This window comes from Acomys minous (genome assembly GCF_964271855.1).
Source record: "Acomys minous genome assembly, chromosome: 7".
In the NCBI taxonomy this organism is placed as follows: Eukaryota; Metazoa; Chordata; class Mammalia; order Rodentia; family Muridae; genus Acomys; species Acomys minous.
In genome coordinates, this window is record NC_140488.1 from 81,727,517 (window position 1) to 81,750,474 (window position 22,958).

At 35.8% G+C, this 22,958-nt stretch overlaps 1 protein-coding gene across 5 annotated transcripts in view; it reads left to right on the plus strand.

Moving 5' to 3' along the window:
- POLA1 (DNA polymerase alpha 1, catalytic subunit) overlaps positions 1–22,958 on the plus strand; it is a 308,989-nt gene that overhangs the window by 122,161 nt on the left and 163,870 nt on the right. For all 5 annotated transcript variants that reach the window (XR_014780622.1, XM_084789335.1, XM_084789337.1 and 2 more), the window contains 6 exons: positions 586–618; positions 1,364–1,456; positions 3,132–3,337; positions 6,275–6,407; positions 10,321–10,452; positions 14,977–15,151. Coding sequence is in view for 4 of the 5 variants with exons in the window: in XM_084789335.1 (XP_084645461.1) it covers positions 586–618; positions 1,364–1,456; positions 3,132–3,337; positions 6,275–6,407; positions 10,321–10,452; positions 14,977–15,151 (772 nt within the window). In the remaining variant the exon portion in view is untranslated. The remainder of the gene's footprint in view (positions 1–585; positions 619–1,363; positions 1,457–3,131; positions 3,338–6,274; positions 6,408–10,320; positions 10,453–14,976; positions 15,152–22,958) is intronic.

Below are 22,958 nucleotides of genomic sequence, written 5' to 3' on the forward strand. Positions count from 1 at the left end.
TTCCTAGTCCTTTACATATTAAATATGATGCTTTGACAGGGTCCAGGGTAATTTATATCTACTTTTGCCTGTGTGCACATAATTTTATGTTTTATAGCCTGTAGCCATGTGGGCCTGGGAGCAGACCCATTCATAATTATCTATATGTTTGTTTTCATTTACTGTTCATTGAAATCTATTGTCCTATTGGGCACTATGCTAACTCCAGGCCATATAGTCACCTTCAAGGAATTTAGTCTAGAAAAAAATTTAAACAATTTTACAACTTTTAATATTCTGAATATGGGTATGAATTGCTGTATTTTAAGTCCTATAAAGCTTTTTTTTAGTCATGCAATTCTATTAAAATATTAAAATATTAGTACTGAGAATAAGTGTGTATGAAAGATGTAAAAATACAGATCATTTATCAGCTTGCATGTCTCTACTAAGCATAGTAGAGACAAATGTAGATTATATTGGTGTTATTTTTATTTGAGAGTGGTTGTTGTGATGTGTTCAAGAGCTTTAATGATGCTCGGAAGTTGGAAATCTCATGTGCCTTTGTAATTGTGTAACATTAATGTTGACCTTTGTTTTATTTAGATTTTGATGCAAACGAAAGAGATGGTACAGAAGGTAACGCTGAACATTTTCATTCTAAAACAACTCTTAAATATCATACCAGATGACATTTTTTGTTTTCAAGGAAAATTGTAACTAAAACATACGAGAATTGGTTTTTAGGATGTCTAGTTTACATTTATAATTCCTCCTAATGGATTACAGCTTTTTTCTTGTATCAACACTGATATGATCTAGCCCCTGCTTGAAGCCTGTATGTTTCAGGCAAATTAGTAACGGTGCTAATTAGAGTTTATTTCCATGCCTTTATACTTATGTGCTCCAGCGTTGTTTGTTATGATTGATTTTTTTTTGGCACTCTTCATATTCTACTAAATACTGCTTGAGAATTTAATAAATATTTGTGCAAGAATTTTTTAAATCCATATTTTTGCTTCTCAAACTGTCATGACCACTAAACACATGGCACAATGGTTAAATATACACTGTGTTTCCTAGCCTTATTCTTATTTTTATTAAATTCCATATTCTGTTTAAATTGAAGCTATAGACAGTTTTATTCTTCCAGCATTTTAAGAAGAAAGCTGGGAAGGTTTTCTTAATCTTGCACTGATTGCATTTCTAGTTCATGAAGGGCTTAATCCTCAATTGTGCACCCTGATAGTGCAGATAGTAGGTAACATGGCCTGTGGAAACTCAGTAGCACCTCTGGGCTCTAGTGCTAGAAACCTATAGTTTCATTGTATATAATGATCGATGTGGTTTTGTGACTGATTTCTATACTTTTGGCTTTCACTAGATGAATCTTGAAGTTATTTATGGAGATACAGATTCAATTATGATAAATACCAATAGCACCAATCTGGAAGAAGTTTTTAAGTTGGGAAACAAGGTAAGAGAATTTGATTGCTTATTGTACCTGGCTTTGTGAATTCTGTGTTTAACACAGTAAGTTCATGTGTTATATACATGTGTATACTTTTGAAAATAGTAACTTTGGTGTCACTAAATTTTTCATTCTTTTAATTTTTCTTACACTCTGATTTGTTTTGAGGGCAAAATTCAAAGGCAGTTGGTTTCCTTAAGAAATTGATAACATTTTTCCTTAGAAAAAATTTAAATGTAGTCCCATCAGAACTTCTCACATCGCCACTCACAAGAAAATGTCTATCCAATAATATTCACATATATTGCATACATAGATACTTATCTGCACATACATCTGCACTCACACGTTTAATTTTATAAGAGTACTTAAAATATACTAGAAAATAGAAAAGAACATTTGGAGGCAATCACTGGTAGCCTCTGAATGGTGATCCACACTTGACAAGTATATCTTGAGCACTTGTTAGATTTTGTCCCAGTATTCTAAAATTGGGAATACCTCACAAATTGCCATTTTTTTCCTTCTTGGAAAGTGTGCAGTTTGAACTGTACTCTTCACTTGTACATAGGCCAGGCCTTTTGTGCTCATTCAGCACATAGCTATTTGTGTATAACGAAGGTGCTAATGGACATTTTGGACATTATTTAACAGTTTTATGTAATTTTTTGCTCACATACTTGTTTAACTATCTAGTTCTTAATCAACTCAGTAGTTTCAATGCAAACACAAATGCATTGTCTTTAGACTCCAAAAAGACCTTCCCATAATTCCCCATAGTTATTTATTTCTTGGCGTCAAGAGATCTAGTTCTAGCTGTTATTTTGATGGAATAATATTTTTGTTATTGTCTTTTTGTTGATTTTTTAAAAATCTTTCTATGTAGCCCAAGCTTTTCTTAAACTTTGTAACCACCCCAAATTGACTTTACTATTGACATCATCCTGCCTTGGCTTCCCAAGTTGTTGAGATCTTTATTTTATTTTTATTGGTATATATTCAGTGTACATAGTTCTGACTTTTATACAGACATTGTCATACATGTTTATAATGTAGTTTGGGCATATTCCTCATAGCTTCATACCACCCAAATATGAGTTAATCTTCTTTGTTCTCTTAGACACTTGTTTCTACTTTTTGTCATACGATTTTTTTATTTGTAAGAATCTTGAATCTTCAAATGAGAGAAGACATGCAATAATTGTTTTTTCTAAGACTGACTTAACTAGACAAATGATAATTTGTATTTGCATCCATTTTTACACATATATTATAATTTCATTCTTTATGCCTAGAAAAAAAATCTGTCATGTATGGGTATACTAAATGTTTTTATCTGTTCCTCTGTTGATGGACACCTGGGCTCATTTCATAACTAAGTTATTATTAATAGTGCTACAGTAAACATTTATGGGCCAATAGCTCTGTGATATTCTGACTTAAAGTCTTCCCAGTAAATACTGGAAAGTGATGTTAGGACTTGATTTTGTTCTGTTTTTCTATGTCTTTAAATTGTACCCTAAGTAATTCCATGTTATGTAAGTTAAACAATAAATTTTAATTATACGTGCTTTCAAGTTTTGTTGAGGTTAACTTTTGGAAACTTAATCATCTTTTCCTTGTTCATTTTTTCCATGTTCAGTGCCTGAGGATCTGACAATAATATTTGAAATTTTCACAGGTAAAAAGTGAAGTGAATAAATTGTACAAACTGCTTGAAATAGATATTGATGGTGTTTTCAAGTCTCTGCTATTGCTGAAGAAAAAGAAATATGCTGCTCTGGTTGTTGAGCCAACCTCAGATGGGAATTACATTACCAAGCAGGAGCTGAAAGGATTAGATATAGTTAGAAGAGACTGGTGTGATCTTGCCAAGGACACCGGAAAGTGAGTTTGCCTTTTAATTTTGTTTTAATTGTTCTTCAGATTTTTGTTTAAAAAAAAATCTAAGTGCTATGGAAAATGCCTGTGTGTCTGCCAAGATTAAGGATACAACTTCATTCTTTGTTGTTATTGTTATTATTGCATATTATTTATATAATTTTACAGCGAGATTAAAAGTTAGATAAAGCTAAATTTGTACAGTAAGAAATACTAGCTGTAAGATAATATCTCATAGTGAGAGTAGTTCTTTATACCTGGATCCTTAGAGAGTTGATTTTTGTTGATACTTTTTAATTCCCCCTTTTGAAACTGTTGTATCCTGAATCCCTAGGTCCTAATTATAAATGTAATTTTTATAATTTTCCTGTTACGTAGCTTAAAATGTGTGATTAAAAGCAGACCATGGAATGAGACTTTATTTCCATATATTGCTTGTATATAAAGATTCTTACTAATCTCAGATTAATTCCAGAATTATATCTAAAATACTGTGTGTACCTTCAAAGTAATACAAGACCCACTGTCCTTGAAACTTAAAGATTATGATACAAATATATTTTTTTGTTTGTGGTCACATTAATGTATGAAGAACCCATTTGAAAAATTAATGCTTAGACATGTTATATGCCATCTTTTACATATTCCATATTTTACATATTACTTATTTCCAAATCTCTCTTCTGCTTTCAACTTGAGAAATTGAGCAAGTGTTGCTTCTACAAAACTACTCTTGATTGGGCAAAGTTGATCATCTGAGTATAGGTCATGGTTTGCCTTTTATGAAGTGTGGTTTGAAATGCTTCATTGCCTCCAAATATACTGAAAGACGAAACTGCTTTGTATAGGCTGTCGATTAGAGTGTTCTCTTCAGCTTTGTGTTTTCTAAGAAAAGATGCATCATAATAGAAGTAAATTTCTCTGAGTTAGAAATGTATTAGTAATTAAAGCTATACAAATGTTTTTTTTGTCAGGATTCTTTTTCTGACAAATTATAAAACAGCTGTCAGACTCTTGCTCTGCATTTTCTTAGAAGTGGATGAAATATTGGCTTCCTTAGTTTTCTGTTGAAGGTTTGTAGAATAATATGAAAAATTTGAGAGATCACATGAAGTTAGAGAACATTGAACACTTTTACAAGGAAGCCGAAGAAAGAAGAGTTTGATATCTTGGATTTTCTTCCCATTTTTAGTTTATGTGTATGAGTGTTTTGCGAGCATGTATGTCTATGCACTGCGTTCGTGTCTGGTGCTCATGGTTGTCAGAAGAGGGCATTGGATCCCCAGAGACTAGAGTTGTAAGCTGTCATGCTGGTGCTGAAAATTGAACCTGGGTACTCTGGAAGAACAAGTACCCTTAACCGTTGAGCCAATTTTCTCGCCCCATAGGCTTTTTAAAGTTTAGTTAAAGAGCTTTATATTTTTTCTTACCTAGCTAAATAGTCATCTTAGATAGAGATGGTATCTGGATTCCAGAGATATGTAATATCTTGTTGCTTTATGAATAAAGATAGCATTTATCTTCTAAAATTTTAACTTAGGGTTAGAATATCATTGCTTCTATATTTTATAATCATATAAACTCTGATGGCACACATTTTTTCCCTATTGTATATTGCATAAAGAAATACCTGTCTCCACCACAAGAAACTTTGCTCAACCATGTTCATAGCAGCCTTATTCATAATAGCCAGAACATGGAAACAGCCTAAGTGTCCCTCAGTAGAAGAATGGATAAAGAAACTGTGGTACATTTACACTATGGAATACTACTCAGCTATTAAAAACAAGGAATTCCCGAAATTTGTGGACAAATGGTTTGAGCTAGAAATGATCAGAGTGAGTGAGTTAACCCAGAAGCAGAAAGAGTCAAATGGTGTATACTCACTTATATCTGCATACTAGCCCAAGGGGCATGTCCCATGAAAGTCTTCACTTACCAGGAAACTGGGACAGAGGGGAGGACATCCTATTGGGATTCTAGATGAGAGAAGCATGGGAGAATAACAAAGTAGAAGGATCCAGAGGGTCCTAGAAACCTACAAGAAGAACATTATGATAGGCAGATTTGGGCCCAGGGGTCCCGCTCAAACTATGACACCAGCCAAGGACAATGCAGGCCATAAACTTTAAACCCCTACTCAGATCTAGCCAATGGAGAGGACATTCTCCACAGTTGAGTGGAGAGTGGGGTATGACTTTCACATGTACTCTAGTGCTTCATATTTGACCACATCCCCTGGAGGGGGAGACCTGGTGGCACTCAGAGGAAGGATAGCAGGTAACCAAGAAGAGACTTGATACCCTATGAGCATATAAAGGAGGAGAAGGTCCCCCTCAGGCACAGTCATAGGGGAGGGGAATAAGGGGAAAATGGGAGGATATAAGGGATGGCATAACCATTGAGATATAACAAGAATAAATTAATTTTAAAAAAGAATACTTCAAGAAAAAACAGTAGGTGTTAATGCAAAAAAACAAAATAAACTTAAAATTAAAGTAAAAAAAAAAAGAAATACCTGTCTCATAAATAAATGAAATGGCAGACTTAGACTTCCTAGGTTAGTAATGTTGTGGTAAGTTAATATTTTCAAACAAAACAAGACAGTGGGGACTGGGAAGGTATCTTTTAGTGGTTAAGAACACTTGTTGCTCTAACAGAAGACCTGAGTTTGATTTCCAGCACCAACTATCCTTAAGTCCAGTTTCAGGGAACCCTATACCTTCTGACTTCTGCCCATACCAGGCACACATTTGATATGCAGACACACATGTGGACAAAACACTCATAAACATAAAGTAAAATCTAAATTGCCTTTTAGGCACTAAGCCTCATATTAGCTCTTACCATAGCTCTTGTCCACATGCCAATCTGGTGACATGTTGGTCTTGTCTTTGTAATGACATATATGATATTAAAAATCATATTTTTTTCTTTATACAGCTTTGTCATTGGCCAGATTCTTTCTGATCAAAGCCGGGACACCATTGTGGAAAACATTCAGAAGAGGTTAATAGAAATTGGAGAAAATGTGCTAAATGGCAGTGTCCCAGTGAGCCAGTTTGAAATTAACAAGGTAAATGTAGCATTTATTGCTGAGCCCAGCTGCTGTGGTGTGTTTTCCTCCTCCTTCAGATAGTTGAAGAACCACCTCATCCTTGCAATTTAAATAAACTCTAGCTGGTGGTGAAGGCTGCTTAACAACTGCCTCACAGATTGAGCATTAGCATAGCTCTTCAGCCACAGGTACTGCCATGGCTGCCACAGATGCCCTCTCTCGCCTTTTTACTTCCTGATGTCTTACAGAGTGATTTAGCTTATGTGTCAGGGGACAGAGAATGTTTCCCTTTGCATAGTCCTGTAGTTGTTTGACAACATAGATATGTTCATTCATATTCATTCTTATATTTTCACGTATTTTCCCTTTCCCCTCCACCTTTCCTTTTTTTCCTCCCTCCTACCTTCTCTCCCCTGCCCCCTTGCCTCTCTCCTGCTGCTCCCACCCCAAAATATGTATGTGTATGTTACTTCACTTAGGGTATCTGTAATCACAAGGCTTTTGGGTACAGCTTTAGTTTGAGTTAGGGTAGTGATAACCATTCTGCATATCTAAAGCACCCATGCATCTTAAAACAAAAACAAATCTTAACATTATGGGTAGGGATAGTTTTTCTTACTTAATTTGAAAAACAAAATTTTGATTTCCAAAGTAGTATGTAATAAACAAGATGGTAGGTTGATAAGTTTTCTTCCTATTTAAAACAAGTATCTTTACATATTCAGAAGATAATTTTCAAATACCACCTTACCCATTTTGTGATAGGTTTCTTTGTCAGAGCACATACCAAAAAAAAAAAAAAAGAAAAGAAAAGAAAAAGAATCTGATGAAGATATTAAGTACAAGCTTTTAGATTAAAAACTCAATCATACTACTTGTGTGTTAATGTAATAATTGTCATTTTTCATATTACCATACATTTGAAAAAAATTATAGTGTTAGAATTCCTTTATCCGTTATTTAGAAACCTGTGTTTGAGACAGAGCAGGGACTTACGTATCTCAGGCTAGTTTTGGACTTTTATGTGTACATGAGGCTGGCCTTGGACCCCTGATTCTCCCCCTCTGCTCTCAAGGTGCCAGGATTTCAGGTGAGTGCTATTATGCCTGCCTTCTGTTTATCTACATCACCTACAAAATCATAGTTTTGTATTACTGGAAAAATTATATGTGCAAGGCCCTAGATTTGATTCCCCAGTGCCCATAAACAAAGTAAGTCAATACATTAATCATCTATTTTTCTGGCATCTGTATTTAATTGTTTTATTGTTGATTATTAAATTTTAAAATTATAAATAACTGCATTGGACATCTTTGTTCACTTGCCATTTTGCTTTCAGCTGAATTACTTTCTTATTGTACAATCCATGAAATAAAACATTTGTGTCAAAAGAGAAGCCTATCTGAATGGATCTAGGAAAATTGTTTTATGAAAATGTGGTGTCAGTTAATAGTAACTGTCTCTTTGTAGGGGTGATGATTTTTCAAATAAAGCATTGTTACCATAGTGGATATGAACCTTTCACAGTGAGCTTAATTTGTTTTTATTTGATTTTTGGAGATGTTTTCTAGGTACCTATTTAGGATTTACATTCTTTCTTAGATTAAATTTTTGTTTCTATACCTTGACCATCATGTCTTTAATTTCAGAAAAGGAGACCTTTATATCATACCTGGGGCTGCCTGTGCCTTAACACTACCTCTTCACTATAAATAATGCAGTGTGCATATGTTTGCATCTATAGAGTGGTTTGCCAAGTGGTTTTAATTTCCAGAGTTTTACATGAATGAGATATTCCTTTATTCTTCTTTTAGTTAGATTTACTTGTATTCTGTATACAGTCTCTCTGGCCACTTTTCTCCTAACGTGGCTGTCCACAACAGGAGAGTCCAGCGACAAGTTTAAAAGAACAAGGCTCGTGTCCTCACACTCCTATCTCATATTACAGTGTGTAAGAAGAACATTAGTCAAGAATATAGTGCCATCGTGGTGTCTACATTAATACTGTTTATTTTGGTTTTGTTCGTATTTAAGATAGGGTCTCACTATATACTTAAGGCTGTCCTGGAACTTTTTATGTAAACCAGGCTGGCTTCGAATTCCTAGAGATCCATTTGCCTCTGCCTCCTCAAAGGTACCACCATTTCCAGCAAAGGGGACTGGGCTCTGCATTGGCCAGGAAATAAATTCATTTTTTTAAACTTGTTTTATTATCAAATTTTCCAAACAGACAGAAGTAAAATAATAGTATCACATCTCTAGTATCAGTTACTGAACTTCAATAGCTATCATCTTATGGTGAGATTACTATTAGCAATAAAGGTTAATACTTCATGTGTGGGGGTGTTAATAAGAGCTGTGCATCTTACAGTTTTTATTTATTCATTTACTGTTTGTGTCTGAGTGTATATGTGTGCATCACATGCATGAAGGAACTCTAAGAGTTCAAAGGACGTCAGGTCACAGAACTGGAATTACTGGTAGTTGTGAGCTCTTACGTGAGTGCTAGGAACTGAATTCGGGTCTTTCTCATGGTGTGCTTTTTCATGTGAGCAGAGCAGAAACTGACTTACTGGCTGTGTTCAACATTGAGTGTTTATTTTATCCGTGTATGATATTGTGGATTGTTGGTTGTTTCCCAGAATTGTGCAGATATTAAAATGGATTTATTTCAAGTACACATCAAATAGCGTGTAAAAATATTCCTACTTCATTAGAAATAAAGTAGTCCTTAAGTATTGGGAAGTTGTCAGGTTCACACAAGTGAAAAACATGTTTCCTAAGTTATGAATTGGGCTTGAAAGTTTGAGATTGATCATATCTGTCATCAAATTGATTCTTTTTTCTTCTTGAAGTAGCAGCTTTTATTTAGTTTAGGGTTTTTGTTTTTGAGAAACTGCCAGTCCACATGTCAAAAACTAGTTTACCTATCATTCTTTCACATAAAAATTGCAGTTTATGTACATAGCTGTTAGTTTAGCTTGTAACTCAAGTAGTTGCACAAATAATTTTCCTAGAATAACCTTTATATAGATATGCTTTGTGTATTCATTGTATTTAACCAATAAAAAACAGACTTGTTTTCAAGGTTTTAAAGCTTTCAAAATCACTAACTTTGCTAGACATGGTGGTTCATGCTTGTAATACCATGATTCAGAAAGTTGAAGCGGGATTGCCTCAAGTTTATGCAGCCAGCCTGCACTGTACACTGAGTTCCAAGTCAACTTAGGCTACAGAGGGAGACTTTGCCTTCAAAGTTACTAGATTTTACTGCTTAGTCAAGAATATTGTCAAGTGAAAGTACCTTGCTGTGGTGGTAGAAAGAATACAGTAACTGTTAGTACAACTTGGTGCTACTCTTGGGATTCATATTTTTAAGGCATTAAGTTTTACACAATTTTCCTTCTGTATCCTCAGCACAAATAGCATTGTTAGAAAATAACTTTCTTCTGCCTGGCGCTGTTCGTGCTCTTTTTGTGCGCATTTTCTGTTGCAAATTCATTGATTAAGTTGACATTCAGAATAAATTCCGTGCTGTGCATTGCATTGGTAGTTTAGTCAGCGAAGCCTTTGAGAAACAGATCATTAAGTCAGAGTAGCTTTTATTCTCCAATCCTAACTAATCAAATGAGAAAACTACAAATAAGGAGAAACTCCAAGGCTCCATAGAACACTGGATCTAGATTATTTTAGATCTGTATTATTCAGTCTCAATTATTTTAAATATTCAACTATTTTGTGGTATAGCCCAGGAACTTACATTTCCTTTTGTTAGGCTTGTATATGGTTATGCCAATTCTAATTGTTTGAGGGAGAAACCTTGAGGATGAATAATTAGAAGATTCTGGCAAAATGTGTTTGATTTATATATGTATAGGAAGTTTCATTTTCAAATTTTGTGGGGCTTTTGTCCCCATTTGTTTTCTTTTAGGCATTAACAAAGGATCCCCAGGATTACCCTGATAAAAAAAGCCTACCCCATGTACATGTTGCATTATGGATAAATTCTCAAGGAGGCAGGAAGGTGAAAGCTGGAGATACAGTGTCCTATGTCATCTGCCAGGTAAAACTATTCTATTTTGTAAGATTTGCGCCCCTTAAGAATCCTGGGCTGGGAAGATGGCTCAGTGGATAAAGTGTTGGCAAGCATAAGGTCCTGAGTTCAGATCCCTAGTGCTCACATAAGGCCAAGTAGAGTGCTTTGTGTTTTTAACTGTAGTACTGGAGGGTGGGAGTATGCAGATCCTCAGAGCTTGCTGGCATTCATGGAAGGACCCTGTTTTAAAAACATAAAGAGGAGTACTAGAGAAGTGCTTAGCAGTCAAGAGCACAGGCTGCTGCTCTGGAGGATCTGGGTTCAATTCCTAGCACCCACATGGCAGTTCATAATTGCTTGTAACTGCAGTCCCAGGAGATCTCACCCTCTTTTGGCCTCCTTAGGTACCAGATATATATGTGGTACACACAACATATGTACAGGCAAAGAATATGTACACATAAATACAAAGAAAATATAAAGTAGAGTGATTAAGTCAGTCTTCTGATGTCCACCTGTCCTCCACACACATGTGCACACATGAATGTGCACACATGACCCACTGGTCTGTGTATAGGACTCTTGAGTTTAATCCAGATTGCCATATTATCTTAGTAGTAGGCTTCTAAATAACTGGTTCCATAGAGAAGTTGGTTTAATTTAGGTAGCTTTCAAGTCTTTAAGTTTTATAATGTTTCACTAGAAGTTTCACAAAAAATTCAAAGTAGCTTTTGGAAGTCATTAAATTATTTTTATGAGACAATTTTGTAACAGTTACTATTGTTTCAACCCTAAATTAACTTCTGTGAAAATGTGTCATAGACTGGGATTGTAGCTTAGTGGTTGAACATTTGCTTAGTATGTGTGAGGCCCTGGCTTTGATCCCCATCAATACAAAAAGAGAAAAGAAAGAAGTGTATGTGGTTTTGGTGGTATGTTCAGCAACAGTAGTAGGTTGTTGTTTATAAGTGGTTCTTTTGTGACAGTTTTCATTATGATGAGTCAGTAGAATAATAGAATGGATGCTTTGTCCTCCTAGGTTATCAAACTAATAACTTGAAATAATATGCAAAGAACAGCTATATGGAAAAAGTTTTAAGGCCCAAAGATACACTTTATGAAATAAAATAGAAATGTTCCACCTAATTGTTTATGTCCACCCATCTCACTTCCCCTTCGCTACAGGCTCCTTCTTTCTCATGCTTCCCTTTCCCCTATTTTGTAAAATACTTCTAAGGAAAACTGTAGGATTTCTCAACGTATTGAAAACTGAGAACTACTTCAGTTTGAAAGTGGCATGTCAATAGCTGAGTGAGGAGAGAAGTAGGGCAGAGCAGGGCATCAGGGTTTTTTTTCTCTCAAAGCACTTGACTCCAGTTTGAAGAAGGGAGCATTAATCTTTTCTCCCTGTATGCAAAAAGAAGTTAGTCGTGAGCGTGTTTCAAGTTCTTTAAAATTACTATTGTATGGTCTACTTACCCCAAGACATAATTCATCTGAGTAAGATTTTTTATATTAATAAGAATCATATTGCATTATTACAGTAAAATTTTTACATAAACCTTAAAGTTCATTTCTATACAGTTGACCTTTGCTAAAATACAACTAGTATGCTTTAAAAGGATAGGGCCTCATGAAAATCAAAAGCTAGTCTGTTAATGGAATATCTGCCACATACTGTAGATGATGTACATAACAATGCTAAGTACATGGACAGGAATCAGCACTTGACTCTCCCTCCCTCCTAGGGTTACCCTTGATTAAGAACTGTTAGAGAAAGCCAATTCCTGCAGGAAAATATTTCCATAAATGTCTGGCTTGCTCAAATCCTTAATGTGCTTTGCATATTGCTTCTGACAAGTCTCATCTCAAAAAAACAATTTTCAAATTATGCAAATAAAGATTTTGGTAAATAGGCTAGTTTTTTTTTCAATTATGTCTTCACATACATTGAAAAGCTCTTAGATTATTAATGACAAGAACAGATGGTAGCTTACAACTTTGAAAAATAATACAGGTTCAATGAAATAGCATCTCATGATGAAATCAAGACAGTTATACTTTGTTTAAACCTGGATTGGAGGCATTTGGTGATGTATAAAATAGTATGATAGATGTATTTAAAAGTCAAACCCGTATTCCTTAATGCTAAAATGTGTGTTTTTATTCTTGTTTTGATTAAAATAGTAGTACAATAAACCCAATTTGATGTGACTTTAGAATTTTCCCACCCAGGTCCTTCTCTTAACGTACAATTCATATTTATTTTTATTAGCTTATTTTTCCTTATCTTATTCTAAGAAAGGGCATAGGATTTTATTTTGCCATTGCTCCCCTCAGTGGGACAGGCCTACCTTTCATCATGTTTGGTAGCCAAAGCTATCTGTCTCGCTTTCTTTTTAAGCATAGCATAATATTTAGAAAACATTTTTGAAAATGTATGGTGAAAAATTTTTAAGAAGATTGTATGTTGCCCTAAGCTAAATTGTCCTCTAAGAGTAGCTTGTCTATCAAACAGCTTCAGTTTTATTTAATATTTTACATGTAGATCACTCTATCCTACTGATAACTTAAAATTGTATGTTACTTCTTGTATCTGGCCTGTATGTATGTATGTATGTATGTGCAAAACATATGTGTTTGGTGTCTGTGGACCCCAGAAGAGGGCTATAGATCGCATGGAACTGTAGTTACAGATTGTTGTGAGCTGCCCTGTAGGTACTAGGAACTAAATCTCAGTCCTCTGCAAGAGCAGCAAGTGCATGCTTTAATGCTGAGCTCTCTTATCAGCCTCTTACATAGTAATTTTAAACTTATAATTACTTAGTTTTCATTGGTCATACATTTTGTAAGGCATACCTTTGGCGTAATTGCTTTAAGAAGATCCCCTGTCAACCATTTAGATTTTCTCCCCCATTAGTTTTCCACTAACATTGGCAGGTTTAGAGTGCCTAGTTATCTCTAAAATTCATAAGTTGCTACATGGACACCTCAAGAAAGTTCAACTTTGCTTTCTTATCTGTTCTTAAAAGGTATTTTTATTGCCATCTAGGTCAGTTTAAGAACTGTATCTTGAATAACATTTCTTAGGTGAGAGCCTTTGTGTTTTCCCAGTACATGTTCTAGAACCTGTTATCTAACCAGTTGTGAAATTTGCTGTATTTGAACTTAGATTTTAAAAATACAGTAGGAAATATGTTGAAATTACTCAGCTATAAGCTATTTAGAGTTAGAATGCTTTAAGTAGAAAGAATGTTCAGAAATTTGCAAGTGCTGTTTAAAAATATGTATAAATATTCCTTTATGAGAACTTGTAGTGGCATGCCGGAAAGTAACTCAAGCACTTGAGTTTGTTTATTTTGCAGTTCTTCGGATAGAACTTAGGACTATGTGCATGCTAGCCAAGCATTTTACCTCTTTTCTTCATTCCACCAGTGCCTTAAAAAGGTTCACTTCAACAAATTTGGCTTTAATTCACCATAGAAAATGATTGTATTTGCTGAGTGTAATGGTGCATGCCTGTAAACCCAGGTCTTAGGAGGTGGAGAGCGGAAGATCAGTAATAGTTCAAGGTCGTCCTTTGATACAGCACTGAGCTACAAGTCAGCCTAGGGTAGCATAAAGTCAGCCTCAATAGCAGCAAAGCATCATGAACGAAAAGATTGAAGTCAACAAGAAAACTACAGTTCCATAGGGTGACCAGATTTCTTTTATTAAAAGGCTGTCTGAGTATAGCACAAATACAGCCTGATGTTTCCTTTCAAACTCTCGGCTAGCTACTACTGCTTTATTTTCTCCTGATAATATACATTTCTTAAAGGGCATGATTAAGCTTGATTAATTCTGGCAAAGTTTTCTTTATTGAGTTGTGAAATATGGATAAACAAATTTTAACTCGAGTGTTGCTTTCTTTCCAGGAATTTTGTTATACTTTAGACCAGGTGGGACTTAGTTGAAAGGCAGATACGTTCTATTTCTATCTGGAACATAAGCTAAGAGAGAAGGCCCTGCCTTGGGTCTCTGGTAAAGACCGTGATGTGGAAGATTGCCTCTACTTTGAGCTGGATGCTGAGCTGAGAAGAGACTGATTATGGCAGCAGTGAAAGAATAGGATTCACATTATAATCAGTTCTGCAGAGCAGCTGAGCACTGTGAATAGTTATAATTTACTAGTCTGAATATTAAATTTTGTTGTTTCAGTCAAGAGGGAAGAGTGGAGTGAGTCATTGGATGTTGGGCCAGTAGAATGATCACTTTTTGATTCACAGATGACAGCAACTTCACTACAGAGCTGTATGTGGGCTAATTACATAGAATCTCACAACTTTAATTTTATAGTAACAAGATATAGCCCTTGAAAAGAGTATCTAACCCACCTTTATTTCCTTGTGGATGGGCCAGCTTAACAGTGCAGAATAATTAATTCCCTTTCCATTGGTCAGGTATTTGACTTTTGAGCACTGCTGTTTTCCAGCTAGATTAGTTACTTTCCTTGTCACTGTAATAAAATACCTGATTGAGTTGCTCTCTTTTCCTGTCTTCTTCTTTTAGGATGGGTCAAACCTCACTGCAACACAGAGGGCCTATGCGCCTGAGCAGTTGCAAAAACAGGACAATCTAGCCATCGACACACAATATTATTTGGCCCAGCAGATCCACCCTGTTGTGGCTCGGATCTGTGAGCCAATAGATGGAATTGATGCTGTGCTCATTGCATTATGGCTAGGTAAGTATTCCAAGTATGTGAAAGCCCTCATAAGGTCGGAGTGATATGCATAGTCCTCCTACACCTGTTAGGTTCCCTGCTTGTAGGTGAAAGATTGTGCATGTTACTTATTTATTGCTTTTTGTAATTTTTTTATAATTGTTTCTTTCATATCTCCCATCAGAATGTGAGCTCCACATACTTGCTATCTAAGTCTGTGCCTACTCTGCAGGCAATACTAAGTGAGCACTAAGGGAAGAAAGAATTTACATACTAGCTTGGTCACGGGGCTTACATCGCTAAAGGTCTAATTAGTAGCCTTCCATTAATAAGGAGGTTAATGATATTTTACATTTTTATTCATCTTTATTTAATTAAAGATATTATGTTAGAAAGTGAATAAATGCAAGTTTGTTATTTAGTTTTTACTTTTCTTTCTTTCTTTTTAGTTTTTACTTTAAATTCTTCTAAAATTAGACCCACTGTTATTATCTAGAAATTGGCTGCTTCCTAATTTGTCATCATCCCAGGAGGTGGCAGCTAACCTTGAGACCTTAATGTCTGTTGATTTTTTTTTTACAGTTTTACCCCTTAAGTATGTTATTATTATTGCCATCTTTGCTTTAAAATGTGTTTCTTAAACATCCCTCATTTTACTTTTAGGCGACCAGAACATAGTTACATTGCTTTTAAGGTCCTTACTCTTTTCTATCATAAGCAAAGCTGAATGTTTTAAAAGTACTGCTTAAGAAAGTCCTTAGATGGTACCTCATTCTCCATAAATCAAGTCCACTAATGCTGCTGTCATCTCATAGGCTTTAGCTCTGACAATTTCATACTAGCTTTCTAACTCCAACCTGCATGAATTTTAGTCCTACTCTGTGTATTCTGTGTTCTTTAAATAATTTGTCACTCATTTTCTCTCTACCTGTTGCAAAAGTCTTCCCCCACTTTAACTAAAATGTCCAGCGAGAGTGTCACAGGACATTGGCATCACTGGGACCTGGTTTTTATATTAACAAACCTCTGAACCTTGGTCTGCACATTGATTTTTTTCTGGGTGGTAGAATATAATTGCTGAAAGAGAGATAAGATATCTGTGTGATGCTCAGCACAGGGCTTGGGGTACCGGGAGTGCTCAGCAAATAGTGGTATAGCCACCTGCCACCCTAGTTTCAGGCTCCCATGTAAATATGTCCATCTTCTTTCAGTCCACAAGATTTATGTGTAGGTAATATTCAGTATGTCTTTGTGGAATGTCATTGGATTTTCTACAGCTCATTATCAAATCACATATATTCCATCCTGCCCCTGTTGAGTGTGCTTCTGAGATCAGCCCCACCACCCCCATCCCTACTATCCCATCAGTGTCTGATCTGGAAGTGGAAACTCATTTTTGACATTTGCCTAAGCAAAACATAATTAGGAAGATAAAATTCTGCTACCAAAATAATCATATAATGTATTCTCCAAGTTGAGTTGTATTTGATGATGTTTATAAATCCTCAGCTGGGAGGAGGAGACTATAAATGCATGATTTTTAGCATCTTTTTTTTTCTGTTATACGTTGAGTGCTTACTCTGTTTGCTGTGATAAGTACTTTCCATATCTTATTCAGTCGTTGTGACAGCCTCATTTAGGCATATTGCATTAGCTCCACTTTACAGAAGAGGAAGCTTATGAGAGGTAGCTAAGGTAGTTTTATCGTATTACTGGTAAGTACGGGGCTGTAGTTAGATTTCAGCTCAGCTCTATGTGACTCCAAAGGTTTTACTCCCAACCACTGTGCTAACTTGCTTCTTAGCAGTAAATAGCCAGGAAAGAGGCTGTGAAAGATGTTCTCTACCAGGAGTGAGGAGGTATAGATATGCAAGCCAGAGGCGCTTCACCTGCTTGCCCTTTCAACTTTGTTTCTCTTCCTCCACATTCCCACTGAAACCTCATAGCAAATCTAGTTTTTGTTTGTTTGTTTGTTTTGGCTTTTCGAGACAGGGTTTCTCTGTGTAGCCTTGGCTGTTCTAGACCCCCTTTGTAGACCAGGCTGGCCTCGAACTCACAGAGATCCGTCTGTGTCTGCCTCCCAAGTGCTGAGATTAAAGGTCCATGTCAGCACTGCCTGGCCAAAAATCTAATGTTTTTATCAGTCTTCTCAGTGTTTCCTTTTGTTATACAATAAATAGCAAGAGGCAAATTGTCTTGTCACTCTTTGGTTTTGAGTCCCCCAGTGGCCCAAAACTAAGAGGGAAGGCACGTGGAAAAGCTCCATCTTAAGAATGCATACCATTTAAGAGAAGGAAGGTGCAAAGCTTTAAGTTCCATCAAAAGGGCTGGGCAGTAAAGGGTCATAAGCCTTCTTGTGTTTATAGGTCTGAGACCCACTTGTATGTCAAGACTGGTTGTACTGGGAGGTAATTAGACTTATTGTATTGATTCTGGAGATCATAATGAAGATTACAAGGAACTGGTTTGTCCTCTGGATGGTGAGATTCAAAATCAAGGCCTTGGTTATGCTAAGTGCACACTTTACCAAAGACCTTAAGCCTCTATAGTGGGCAGATTGTTTTTGAAACTTTTTTTGAGAGTTTTACTCACTATTATTTATTTAAATATATATTATCATAACTGTGGCTGCTTTATGAATCCCCTTGAAGTCAATTATTTGAAAAGCTCTACTGACAGATAATTGAATACCAGTTTTAGAGGTTTCATGTGATATTACTCTCATCAACTGGTCTCAGTCTATAGAGGACATCTTTCAGTCTTGGACATGTCCCACCATAATCAGAAGACTCTCTGGGTACGACAGAGATGGTGTGGACACGGTTCTTCAGTAGGTCCTTGTTCATGCCATATAGCTGATTGAAGTCACTGGAAGGCCTACATTATGAGCCATGGAGGAACTGCTGCCATTCTCTCATTCCAAGCTACTTTCCCTCTATTGGCCTCTTGATAATAGTTTTTATAGCAACAATGCGTGAAGTTGTTGTCAGTTGTGTAGCCACCCTCTTCTCCTGTGCCTCCTCTTCTCCCATCCTCTCCATTACTAGCCCTACCAGTAACATATCTTTGAGCCCTTTATCATTCCCTCTTTCTTCATGTGGGGTTCTGCGTTAATAAATACCAACCTTGAAGGTCTGCAGGAAACATTGAGTGCACTATCGGTAGGCATTTGCTTCTGCCCTCTTAAGGAACTGTGTATTTATTGGCACCCTTTATTTCTCCTTTCCATATGAAAAATTAAGGTGGCTGTTCACTTGGGGCTTTGAGCCCGCCATTACTGGTTCTCTTGTAGTTTGTGGTTTTAGAGAGGGATAGGGAGGAGATATGGAAGTAACGGGAGTATGAAGGGTTATAGGGTTTTTAAGAGGTGCAAGCTATAGGCATAAAATTACAGTAATTTATTTTCAAAATTCTAAATCTGTTTTCTTTATGTAAAAAAACTGCAGTTAGTGAGCTGCTACTGTTAAATAAGTTGAAGTGTACAAATGTATACATAAAATACAAGCCCTCCAACTGCCTAATCACAGACATAAAATAATTCTCTTGCTTTTAATGTAGTTTTTATCTTTGATTAATGAAATGTATAACAGTGTTGAAACTTTAGTGAAGTTTGATACTTTGTCCTTTTAGTTAGTACAAAGAAATCAGGAATAATGGTATAATTTCATTTAGGAAAATTATTAAGTTCATGAGTTTTTATTTTTCAACCTCTTTTGTTGAGAGCAAGTATATTTTTCAGCCACCTTTTTCTTTTTCTAATGTCTTTATGCTACTTTCCTTGAAATGAAAGGCAAGCATCAAGTGTTGGTTTTATCCTGTGGCTTCACTTTGGAAATTTTCTATTTTTCTTCCATCAAGATGCCTCCTGAAGTCTGTCTGATGGCATGTTGCATGGCCAGGTGTTCTATATGCGAAGGCCATTTTAGTGAAAAAGAAGAAAGAGGATAGTCTATTAAATAAGTGAGTGGATACGTCTGTTGAATTGAAAGAGAATAATTTGTTCTCTTTAATAACTAATGGTTCTCATTATCCCACTATAAAATGTGTATCATTTTTCTGAAACCCATGCAAGATTATTGCTATTGGACTGAAATAAAGTAAAATTTTACTCTCTTTTTCCGTCTTTGAATAGAAAAAAATATAGTATTACTCTTCTTATACAATAGCCCGATGGGAAACATGGTCACTAAAACTTGGAACTCTTAGCTTTTGTTCTCCAGACTGTAGGTTTTTCTTTCTCCTTCTAGCTCTAATGAAAGCTCTTTATAGTGTGTGGATGAAATACTCACAGTATGCTCAGAGATCCAAATAGTCTCTGGTTCCTCAAAAAACCAGACTAGTGATGAGGGTTATCTAAAATTCATTCTAGAGTTTCATTTTTCAGTAAATTTTTATTTCATGCATAATAGTACTCAGAATTATATTAACCTTTTTCTTCAATGAGTACTGAGTTTTACAGCATCTATAAAGTACATTAGTCAATGCTAGAACTTAAGGATTGTTTACCTGGGCAGTTTTCTTATTGGTTTTAAGAAATTGCTGATATTTGAACACTGTGAATTGAGAATTTAATTTCTGAAAATATTGCTTAAAACAAGACAGAATGCACTTAATCCCTTGTGTTCCTCAATTAAATTTAAGAGCAAAACTTCTCCTTTGTAAAATGTCACTACCTGGACATGGTATGGTGGTGCATACCTGTAAATCCTAGCACTGGGGAGGCAGAAGCAGAGGGATTTCTGGGTATTCTGGGCCAGCCTGGGTTCCATAGCAAGACTTAATCTCAATAAAATAAAATAAAATGATGCATGGCACTCGTTATGGAAGTTAGTTTCTGTGACTTGACAAGGCCCAATACTTTTCTAAAAATAAACAAAATAGTGTGTAAGCAATATTTGGGAGTGCTTCAGGTACTCATGCGGAAATATATCTACAAAAATATGGTGGGGTGGATAAAATGAAATACATGTGCTGGAGTAAGACAGTGATGCCATTAGCAGATGCCTCAAGTATTAGTTTGTATAGGATACAAAGGTGAGATACAGTTATGGGTTCTTTTAGTTGAGTTCAGGCCAAGGGATTATTAGTTAATTTTACTGTTTACTGTCTAGTAGACATCACAACCTGCTTCCAAATTATATATAATAAAATATCATGAATGCAATAGCGAGCAGAGAACATACCTACCTGGGATCTTCATAGAAGAGTTTATGAGCATTGAGATATTTAGGGCATTATCAGGATGGACTGTGTGCCATCTCCACAGGAGTAATCCATCTCAGCTACTACCTCCTACTCTCTGAGAACTTAGAGGGAATTGATGACAGGTACCTTCTGAATGTACCAGTTGCACAGCTTGCACATCGTGCTCTAAGATGTTTCCTCTCACTAACTCCTAACCCTGATAGCCAGTACCGATGCTGTTCTTTTAAAATGTAAGCAGTGAAGCTTCTGCGAACTTTGAACCATACCAGAAGATATTTAGAAAATTCCTGGAGTAGGAACTAATAATTCCAGCTTTGTTAACATTTCTGGTGGAAAATGAAGATTTATTAAGTTTGGCTTATTTTTAAAAAGTATTTAAATTAAGTGTACCTCAACTGGCGATAAAAATTATTGCTTGTTCTGGGTGTGGTGGCACACTTCTGTAATCCTTCCACTCTGGAAGCTAATGCAGGAGAATCATAAGTTATACATACTGAGGCCCTGTCTTACTTTTCCATTGCTGTGATAAGACTCATGACCTAGACAACTTAAGAGTTTAGTTGGGCTTGTGGTTTAAAAGGGTTAGTTATATTCTGTGACAGCAGAACAAAGGCTTGGTGGCAGGCAGCTGGAGCAGCAGCTGAGAGCTCACATCTTGATCCACAAGCAGAAGGCAAAGAACATACTGAGAATGGTGTGAATCTTTTGAAGTCTCAAGGCCATACTTACTCGAATAGTTCCAACAAGTGTTCAAACATATGAGCCTCTGGGGACGTCATTCTTATTCAAACCACCATGGACCCTATCTCAAGAAAACAGAGTAAACCATAAACACAAAATGAAAAGTAGTTTTTTGTGCATAGCTCTGTCATAGATTTGATCTCAGCACTATTAAAAAGTTGCTAGTAGAAAAATGGGTAAGACATAGTAAATGAGAAAACTGAATGTATCATACTAAGGCATACAAACTGTGCTAAAGATATATGCATAAGCAAGACAGCAACAGTTAAACTGGTAAGTTGTAGTTCCTCTTTGGTATCAAATATTGAAACTTATTTTATTGCTAAAATACACAATTTGAACAAAACCAGAAAGAAAAAGCACTTAAACAATTACTAACTTATTAAAATCCAAGTTACTAGAATAGAAGCCTTGAACCCTGTTGCATCGCTTTACCCCATCTATTAGTGTATTTGGAAGAGCAGAGGGGTGTGTGTGTGTGTGTGTGTGAGAGAGAGAGGGGGTGGGGAGAGGGAGGTAATCATTGGTCTGTTTAATTTTTCACGTTTTATTTTCTAAATTTTATTTAGCCTAAAGTATTCTATATATTCTCATATTTAAAGGAATAAAGATGCTTCTAAAGGTTTTTCTGGACTAGCATCTTGAATCTGAAATGCTTCACAATCAGAAGCCTTTTGGAACTAACTAGCATGATGGCACCTACGTTAAATGATTAGTTGTAGTTCCTTAACTACTCTTTTCCTTCTGTTTTACAAAAACAAAACAAAAAACTGACTTATGAGGTGGAAAATTTCATAACTCCTCTCATGTGACAGGTCATAGTCAAAATGCAAACACAATGAAAATATTGCATAAAATTATGTGTAGGCTATGTATGTAAGGATTATATGAAATGTAAAAGAATTTTCTGTTTAGTCTGTTGCCCTACCCCCAAGAAATCTTGTTATATATATGCAAATATGATAAAATTTTAGATCTGTACTCCAAACCACTTTTGGTCCCAAATGTTTCAGATAAAGCATACACAGCCTGTACACATTTCATTAATTTAAAATTCACACTCAGGTGTAGCATCAAATCCTTAAAAACATTTTGAGTTGAAGTCATGATTTGTTGCAATTGAGAATTTGGGAGCTAGCTCTTCCAAAAACACTATAAATCTTGGGCTGCTTAACCCAAATATATATCTGTTATTTCTTTTAAAATAGAAAAAAGATTTCAATTTATGTATGTCTGGCCTGCGATACTACTACTGAATTCTAAAGAATTCAGAGCTTTTGTATAAACCCAAATTTCTGGTGAATATGAACTAAACATACCGAATGCCTCGTGCCATCTCACCAGCCCCTGCTATGTTACATCTTTTAAAATATTTACAAATTCTGCATATAGAAGCTATTTCTAGTGTGAAAGCTAGTTTTCTGGAGTTTGCTCAGTCAGTTTATTTTTAAATTAGACTTAGGATGTTTTCAAATTATGAAAAATTTAATAGGTATGTTAATAGAATTATGTAAGAAAACGTCAAGTAGTCCCCACTCACCTTCAGTGCCCATCAGCTCTGGCTATTCGTGCTCTTCTTTCTTATTTCCTCCAATTATCATGATGTGAATCCTACCATTTCATCTGTGTTTTATTTTGCATTTACAGACAGATGACATCTGTTTTCTCTTTCAGTTCTGTCTATCTGTCTCTCTCTCTCACTCTCTGACACAGACAGACAGACAGACAGACAGACAGACACACACACACACACACACACACACACACACACACACACACACACACACACACCACAATTCCTTTACTTCATTGCATCCTGATTATGCTCTGAATGCACTTTGTTTTTTAAAGCTCAATATTTGAATTGGAAGCCAGTCTAGGT